This window comes from Sycon ciliatum, chromosome 4 (assembly GCF_964019385.1).
Source record: "Sycon ciliatum chromosome 4, ocSycCili1.1, whole genome shotgun sequence".
NCBI lineage: Eukaryota > Metazoa > Porifera > Calcarea > Leucosolenida > Sycettidae > Sycon > Sycon ciliatum.
In genome coordinates this window covers 26,437,954-26,447,357 of record NC_088646.1, presented here as the reverse complement: position 1 = coordinate 26,447,357, position 9,404 = coordinate 26,437,954, and the positions used below count along the sequence as shown (strand labels likewise).

At 45.7% G+C, this 9,404-nt stretch overlaps 1 protein-coding gene across 5 annotated transcripts in view; it reads left to right on the top strand.

Moving 5' to 3' along the window:
• Window positions 1-8,485: 8,485 nt before the first annotated feature.
• Window positions 8,486-9,404, top strand: part of LOC135815328 (uncharacterized) — a 46,049-nt gene continuing 45,130 nt past the window's right edge. For 3 of the 5 annotated variants that reach the window (XM_065328607.1, XM_065328606.1, XM_065328605.1), the window contains exon 1: window positions 8,488-8,763. In XM_065328607.1, coding sequence (XP_065184679.1) covers window positions 8,709-8,763 — 55 coding nt within the window. In that variant the 5' untranslated portion in view covers window positions 8,488-8,708. Of the gene's footprint in view, window positions 8,764-9,404 lie in introns of all 5 variants that reach the window. The other 2 variants (XM_065328609.1, XM_065328608.1) reach the window with 2 other exon arrangements.

Sequence of the window (9,404 nt, the reverse complement as noted above, 5' to 3'; positions counted from 1 at the left end):
TGCAAAGCGCCCGGTATATCTACAAACTCAAGGAGTCAAACATAGTCAGTCCATAGCCCTATAAGTATTGAAATATGCAGGAATATTTGACTGCTTAGGTATCAATGCTCAAAGGGAATCAATACTAAGAGAGTGATAATAATGGACTCGGATGGAGAGCCAAGGATAGACACATTTATAGAAAGAAAAAGGACCAACTTCGTCCAAGGAACTACAAGTTACGCTATAATGTCCACTAACACCACCAATTACTAAACAATCAGCTCATGCGATAACATTGCACGACACTGACCGACAGTCCTGACATTCTACAACTACATGTAACTGGCTAACAACTCTAGCACATCTTGGATGCGCATTCCAACAGCCTGCCTACTTGGAAGGTTCTAAGTTATAATGATAACATAGAAGAGGACTTTCAGCTAGTGCTTGTCTTGGTTGCGCTCATCTTCCCCTCCTATGTTATCATTATAACTTACTTCAGTTGAACCTTCCAATAATTATGTTATCGCATGAACTGATTGTTTAGTAACTGGTGGTGTCAGTGGACATTATAGCGTAATTGTAGTTCCTTGGTCCTTTTCTTTTCTACAGAGTGATAATACAATGTCATTTGTCACCGCCTTAGTATTTGACGCCACTGATTTCCGTGATTCCTAAGCGCTCAAGTATAAATATTTGCATTGGTCTATAACAATAATATCGGTAATATGCTATACCACCCTTTTATACAAACTCTCATTCAACCGCAACGGAGATTTCAAGTTTATATTTTCAATATAAACCTAAAATAAACCTGAACCTGAATATAAACGTCTTTTTAGAGTGTAATGGAGGTTTGAATAAAGGCTGGTATAAATATACTACAAACTACTCCTAGGTTTAACGGTATAATTATGTCACATTTATGTGGAATATAAACTATCACACGAACCTCGGCTTCGCCTCGGTTTGTGTTCGATTTATATTCCACGTATAAACCAAAAGTAAGTTTGTACTACCTGCATGTACATGTATATGCAAACTGTCCAGCTTACAGAGCAGGACAGTCCTGCTTTGGACCAAATTTGTTTTATACATTTACATGGGAGACAATTGCCTTTGTATACATTATACTGTGGGTGTCCTGCTTTGGTATGTGGGAAGAAGGTTGGACAGACTCAGTATGATTTATGCTTATAGACTTCGTAAACTAAAAGACTTCGAACTGCTTCGGTTTTTTACTCGACTGCACGATACTCAACAGACCTAATCCGTAATCGGTCACTAATCTATGTTCAGCTAGGCTTACATATAATTACACACACGATCAGGCACTGATTTCTACAATGTATGCGTAAAAAGAAACGAACTAAGTTACTTTGTTCTTTCATGGACCTGATGATGATGAAAAGGGACCACAGTACTCGTACGATCGTACTCAGTGGTGAGGAGATCGGAGAGGCGAAACATTGACAGTCTCATGGACCATCAGCTACATGCAGCTAACCAGATATGCACATGAAGGACCATTGTACCGGCAGTATTACTACTACTACTGTAGTGTTCTTTCGACGATCGCTCTAACCGCCACCGCGCGCCAGTGCACCCCACATCATGGTTGGTTATCATGGCTAGCGCCTATCGCCTATCGGCACGTGATACGTAGTTGGTCAACAATGAACTTGTGTCATATTGCTGCGGTCGTCCAGTGCGCGGATCCGCCGCGCTTGTATTGTACGAGTCTTTGTATGTTTGTTGATTTTGGTTTCGCTGACCAAAAGTTTAAACGGACAAATACTTCTAATAACAATGGGGCGACTAAGGAGAGGCACAGTGCCATACATTTTAAGAAGAGAGAGAGAGAGAGAGAGAGAGAGAGAGAGAGAGAGAGAGAGAAAGAAAGAAAGAAAGATGGCATATGCACTGTATGTGATACCACTCCTATCAAGTGTTATCCCCTGCATTATGACTTCTGGCTTCATGCAGGGTATTTTCATTTTTGTCAATCAAGAACGCGATGTTTCACACAGCAGGGCTGTTCCCCCAAAACGGAAAAAATAGTCAACACCATGCATGATGATAACATTTCTCTCAAAAGATCCAACTCCAGACCCAGGGTAGAAGAAAGAGCTCTTTTGTAAGCTTGCATATCATTGCATACCTGATGAGTACAATTTGCCGAAATGTTGCAATAACTGATTGATTAACGATATACTGGTGCAAAGTTAATGGGAAAGAGCGGGTCTGCTCTAAACAACCTCTTCCTAGAAATATATTATATACATGTAGAAAAGGAAGTTGGTTGCTCCTACGTGAAACACACGCCTCCTGCCGAACTTGACACTTGACTGACTCATGACTGCCATATCCAGAGTAGCAGTTGGCGAATGCTCGAAAAAAATTGGCAGATTCTGCTCGAAAAGCAGTGAAACTGGCAGAACCATGCAAACCTTTATATATAATATGGCAGGCACTTCCGCGACTTCTGCTCCATTTCTTTATCCATGTACCAAACATGAAACATACATGTACCAGAAAAAGTATCCAATTCGGCCAATCTTTCTGCCAGCATTATCTGCCAGGGGCTAATCCAGAGCACACGAGGGGCCCATCGCACCTTCCACTCGCGATTCTTCTGCCAGTTCACTTCTGTGCCGCTCTTTCTGCCTTCGTGCCAATTCTGAGGCACGTAGCCGCACCTGCACAAGGTCTCAAGTCTCACTTGGACTTGTACTGCCACGAGCTTCCTCTCGATTTGGTTATTCCTCTCTTTCTTTTTTAGCCGCTGACCGCTGGAACTCAGTTCCGGCATTGGTCCGCCTTGCTGCTTCCCCAAGTCAATTTCGTATCGCAATCCTAGATTGGCTAGGGTGCCCCGTAAGGAGACCATAGGTCTGTGAGCACTGCCCTAGAGAAATGAATAAATACTACTATTCGCCAAATCTGCAAGAACGCATCTCTCCCTGCTCATACACAATGTTCCGGGGAATGCACCCCTCATCAGTCGAGCTTGAGTATGCTGAGGAAGATTGTGCCGATGAGCACCACTTACAAATAATAGAAAAGCTCACAGGATCGCTTTTCCAGTATACTATAGTGCTCTACAGGCCAAACCATAAGTAGGTTCACCAGGGATACAAACATACAGACACTCTCCGTTTCCATCGCGATAAACGCCTCGCGAGGCCTCAGGCTCAGGCAGGTCAATTAGGAGTACTAGAATTTAATTGATAGGGAAGGCCCTACAGACGTTGCCATCTTGTTACAGGGATAGCCCTTTCCCAAAGATGCTCGCCACTTTTTTTCGCAATTTTTGGCTGTTTTGGAAGAAATTGGAACTTTCGGAACTTTCTTCATTTCCACAAACTACTACAGTACTTCGAAATAGTACTTCGCAAGTTTTCCGCAACCGTGAGCAGAGAAATGGTATGGTCTATGAAGGAGACCATTGATTGAACTGTCCCCGGGGAAAATTGCGGAAAAAATCGCAAAAAACGCGGGGAAAACGCGGCATAATATGGCATAATTTGCGGTGAATTTGCGGTAAATATGCGGTAAATATGCGGTGAATAATATTGATGTGCGGCAATTTTCGGTGAGTATTGTAGTGAAATCAATCAGTTACAAGTCTCTGGTGTAAGCACTCGTCATATTTGAGTAAAAAGCCGCCACGATGAGACGTTGCTGACCGAACAGTGCACTGTGTGTACGTGTAGAGCAAGAAAAAAGTTCAAAAAACGCGGGAAAATCGCGGAAAACGCGGTCTTTTAAAAAATCGCAAAAAACGCGGAAAAAACGCGGCCGCGGAATCGCAATTTTCCCCGGGGACAGATTGAAGTGTCCGTGATGCACGGCTTCAACAAGAAGCGCTGAAACGTTGCATCACCATGCCAAGTGTACATGTACTTCTTGAAGAACATAGACATGTGTGTGGCATCACTGAGCAATGCTGCTATGAATGCGGTGTGCGAAGCGCCAAGAAAAAGGACAGTGACGAAGTCTGTTCATTTTTGTGCTGCGCCACAGTACAGTGTTGTCTTTCCGCTGCTATTTTGCTTTTAAAATTGCAAGAAAACTTGGCCTCTATACAGAGCTGAGTCTCACGCGAACCGTGAAATGTTTTGTTTTTGTTTTTTTTGTTTTTTTGCAAGTTTTGGCATCATTGTGTGCACAACAACTCGCTCATTATGAGTTGCGATATCAGCAACTTTTGAGCTTTTTCTGAAAATATGGATGCGATTTCAGCAACTTTCCCTTGTGTTGGCATGGTTGCGAAAAGCATAAGTAATTAGTTGCGAATTATTTTGGCATCTTTGGGAAAGGGCTATACAGGGAACCCTAAGTGCTCTTTACAGAGCGAAACAAAAGCGGATAGATGCTCAACCTGACGTAGCCTTCCGGCATTAATGTCATTGCTGTTGTTACGAAGAGTAGACGCAGGGGTCGGGAAAATGGGGAGGAGTAGACACTGGGGGTCGGGGAGAGGGAGAGTGCATTATAGGGTGAAAAATGGAAAGATGATGTACATGTAAGTTGTAACAGAGTGAAAAGGGGAGCCAGGGTGCACTCAGACGAGCCAGGGTGCAAGCGGAGAGGGAGTTCAGGGAGGGCTCAGACGAGTCAGAGGGCATTCGTGGCCGAGTGCCAGTCTCGACTGCGGAGAGACTTGTACTTTGAAGTAACAGTAGTTGTGGGCTAGGCTAGGCACCTTCCTTGAATGCCTGCATGACAGATTACAACTAGGGTGACGTCACAAGCCGGTCGTTGTGTCAGAGACGAATACTATGCTAATGGGCGGCCAGCGGTCGAAGTGAACGGTAGAATGAACAGTAAACATGCTACCATGCATACCAAAGCTGGGCCTACAATCATTGTATCTGTATTACTGTCATGTACATGCGTAGTACTAGTTCAGTAGTTGGCATCAAAACTAATAATTACTTTCAACAAAAGCACCAGTTTGCTGCAGATATTCCAGTGCTACCTTAGAATCCCGCGGATATTATTGGATATGCCCACCCGCGTAAGCCCATGCTCGCGCATAACTTATAATAAGCCCAGTACAGCCTGGATGGGAGCTGCTCCCTCCTATCTTGCACGCCTACATAATTGTAGACAGCATCCAACGCGGTGCGCATCATTGGTCCCGGGACGGAGCTGCAGAGCCTCAGCCTGCTACGGCGATATGTTGCTGCACTAACATACACGTACAAACTGCATAATTTTCATCGACTCTAGCATGCAGTCCTCCTAGGCCTTGACAGATTATGCTAGCATAATTTTTCGCATAATTCCTACCAAAATCGAATAATCGCATAATTCGAGGAAAATTGCATACGAATCGCATAAAATTGGAATAATCTGCCTGTTCGCATCAAATTCCATTCAGTTGTAATGGTCTACAAGTACAAGTAGATGCACCAGAAAATTGTAGGTTTACGACTCCCTTGATAACATGTCCAGTCCACTACAATCAGTGACGTATCGACGATCGTAGCTAGGTCGGACGGTACGTTGACCCCGTTGAACTTTTGCTACTACAGAACAACGCCCTCTACCAAAAATTCCCCTGTTATTTTGGACAGAAACATTAAACATTAGCAGCATATGTGAGCATAATGCGGCATAATATGATAACTTTTAGCATAAAAATAGCATAATTCTGCAATTTTTTCAGCAATGCGAAAAGCATAATTTCACGAAAATATTAGCATAATCTGTCAAGGCCTAAGTCCTCCCACCAAAGCTTGAGCCCCGTGACGCCACTCGCACTCGAAACGATCTCCGCACGGCCACCGGCCACAGTTACCAGCTAAGAAATCCCCTACCGCGTCAAGCACCAGACACCATTCTCCGCAGTTTCCCGTACTGTGTAATCCAGCTTTGGAATTCCCTAGGCCCTGCCATGCCGCCTGCTTTTCTAGACTCCGCCCCAAGTCGCAAAATCTTCAAATGTTTAAACGCAACGTCAACGAATACCTCCGCCGACAGGATTGGCGATGGTCCACGGACATTCTGCCTGTCGACCCACCTACATTCTAGTGCCCCGTCAACGACTCCCATTGCTACGAATGCGCTGCACACTAGCTGATGACTGTGCATCGACGCGCATCTCACCTTCCAGCCGCAAGTCGAGAAGGTCTGCGGTGCGGTGTTCGGCAAGATTGCCGCCTTCAGACATGGCCGAAAAAACCTAACACCTGAAGCGAAGAGGACGTTCTATTTATCCATTGTGCAATCGACTCTCTATGCCAGTAACGCTTATCTGCACTGTCTCAGCGCCACCCTGTTCAATAAGATCGTGACGGTCAGTCACATACATGTAGCAATGAAGAAGGTTTTTGGGTTTGACCGTATGATGTCTACTGAAATTGTTCTCCGCAAATATCATCTCTATTCTTTTGAACAGCGCATAAGAGTTTAAAAACTCTATGTTTTCGTGTACCGCTGCTTGACCCCACATCTTGCTAGTCCCCTTCTCCAATCCTTGTTCCAGCTTAGGGCTGCTGTGCCTGGACACCAGGCTCGCACGCGCGGCCAGGCACAGCGTGCATTAGTTCTTCCGCCTGTTTCTACCAGGGAGTAGTAAAATACAACTCCTGAAACACAATATGGCATGCGTTCCATTTCTTTCCTGGCGGCAGACAGATGGAATGCTCTTCCCACTGACTGCCGTCAGGCCCCTTCTCTTACTCTGTGTGTAAACATGGTAAAAATTCACCTTGGGTTCCCAGTAAAAAGGCAACGCCTGTTGGGACTCCCCTAGTAAAATAATAAAATCTACTCCTAATACTACTACTACTACTGCAGCGTGTAATGAATGAACATAATCATGATGTGCTTGCGTACTCTAATTTGCTCTGTATAACTCCGAGATAGAAAGCTCGGCGGGCCTTACTGTCCAGGTTGTCTCTGCCTCGCCTAAAAGTAAAAGCACCTAGCTTCATCACGGAGCTCCGGAGGTGGGAGATATGGAGTCGGAAGGTCAGGTGCTCATCGAGGTGGCGCCCAAGATACTTACATGTAGGTGACGGGGTGATGACAGTCGTGTCGCAGAGCACTGATGCAGTCACCGGATTCACTCGCACGATGGATGATCAGGAGTTCGGTTTTCTTTGGGTTTACCAGAACTTAGAGGGCCACGACCATCAAAATATGATTTAAGAGCGGCGAAATCTTCTGATAAAACGCTCAGCATGCTCGAGAGTGCAGGCCGTTGATAGGCAGGTGTCGTCGGCGTAGAGTAGAGAGTCACTATTTACACGTGTTGGTACCTCTCTTGTGTATATTGTGAAGAGGACAGGTCCCAACATCAGTGGGTCCAATGTTATTAGGCATTTTGCCTGTTTTGATTTCCACTATAAATAAAGTATACAACAACAACAACACCGTGAACACCGATCCTTGTGGAACTCCTCTTGTGCATGCGACGGGAGTAGCGGTCTGACCAGTTCGGCGATATTCAACCTGCTGGTATTCGGTTGGACAGATAGCTTGCAAACCAGGACAAGGCTGTGCCTCCGATGCCGCATTGGAAAAGATCATCCAGGAGGGTGTCATGGCGGATTCGATCGAAAGCTTTGCTCATGTCTAAAAATAACACACCGACCACGTTCCGCTCTTCCAAGCTACACTGCCATCTGTTTATGGCGCAGCTTAGCGCATCCTCAGTAGAATGGTGGGACCTAGGCTATAAGCATTATTTTAACTGCTGGGGAGGAAGAATGTTGAGGTCGGGGTTGTCTTCGATGTACTTTCTCAGCTGTTTCAGAACGATCTTTTCGAGGAGGTTTGAGACTATCGCCAGTATCGGGAGAAGGGAAATTGGTCTGTAGTTGCTGGCTTGACAGGGATCTCCAGCCTTGAGCAGTGGGGTAACCTGGTAACAGAGGCAATTAATTATTTTGTAAAGGTTCGATCGGGAAGATATCAGTGGCCAGTGACTCATTGAAGATGCAAGTGAGACTTCCGGCCAGTTCATCAGCGCATGTGTGCAGTGTATTTGCGGGGATACCATCCGAGCCTGTGGCTTTGGTGACGATTACCTCTCTCAGCAGTGCTCATGGTGCTTGGACCTCCTCATGACTAACACGTGAAGTATAGAATCAGACATGCATGTCAGGGCAGTATCGTTGATTCGCGCGCGGTACTGCGTAGATCTACGCGTACCGATAGGTGAACTTGTGACCTCGTCAGTTTCGGACATCCGCACCGCCACATAATTTTGGCATGCGTCCTATTCTTGTGGTTTCGCATCCTAAAAATGAGATATGTGGTGAGAGCCGGACGTGCACGCGCCGAACTACCTGCGGGTTATACCTTCAGCATAGCGCAAAGGCAAAAAAAAGGTTCGGTACTCCTTCTGTGCAGTGAAACCTGGCAACACCAACGCGTGATACTGATAGCACGCAGAAGGATTTTTCACGCGCCAAAATGAATAACACGGTAATAATGGATATGGTAAAGAGGCATGCAGGTGGTGAAAACCTAAGACTAGCCTAGATAAGAACAGTTCACTCCTTCCTCCTGCGTCCACAAAGCTCTAGAGTCAGCCTTGATGACTAGTTCAGTAGTTGTTAGACGACTGAAATCCCTGGGGTAGTATAGCAGACAGTCGTTTCCAGTGAGGCAAGGTTTATTCCTCCCGAGTCCAGTTGCGAGTAGCGATCGCTTCAGTACACCTTTCCTCTCTCACCGTTTCGTTGGCGTTGGGCCGCTATTTCGGCATGGACTCCTCTCGGAACTTCGCGATCTCTATTTTCATCGCTACGCTACTTGTCGGTAAGTGGTTTGGTTGACTTGCTGGCAACCCGTATTCCGTGTTGATGCGAAGCATACCGCTATCCGGATGCATCGCCGGTTTTTCACTTGGGCCGGGTAGACGGTGTTAGTACAGTAGTTCAGCGGTGGGAAGCCGGAATTAGTTTGTTGGGCAGTGCAAGAAGCATGGCGAATACCGGTATGACTTGTCGCTGCCATGCACAATCGTCACTGCCCCCCCCCCCCCCCCCGCGCTGGTAACTGACTGTTCAACGGTTGGTTGTCCTGCGAGGTTTGCCGTGCCAATCTTGAATTAATGATGGCAACGCGATGGAGAAAATTCGGTAATGATTGCTCTTGCACGTGCGACGACTTTCAACCAGATTTGTGTTCGCAAAGTCTTCCTGCACAGGCTTCAGTTTCTGTGTATTTGGAGGGGTATTCGAACCTTGCGTACAAAGTTAGTTTAGTTTTAGTGGCATTCCAAGCAATACATGACTGGGGTAGGCAATGACCACTTTGCGTGGCGATTGCCGGGTTTTTATAGCCAACCACGGCTAGCAAGGAAAAGAGTAAGAAGTCGAAAAGAAAAGGAAAAGAAGAAAATGTAGAAAAGAAGAAAACGAAGCAAATATGAGCTGAAATTGTGGTCTAAAGCAAGG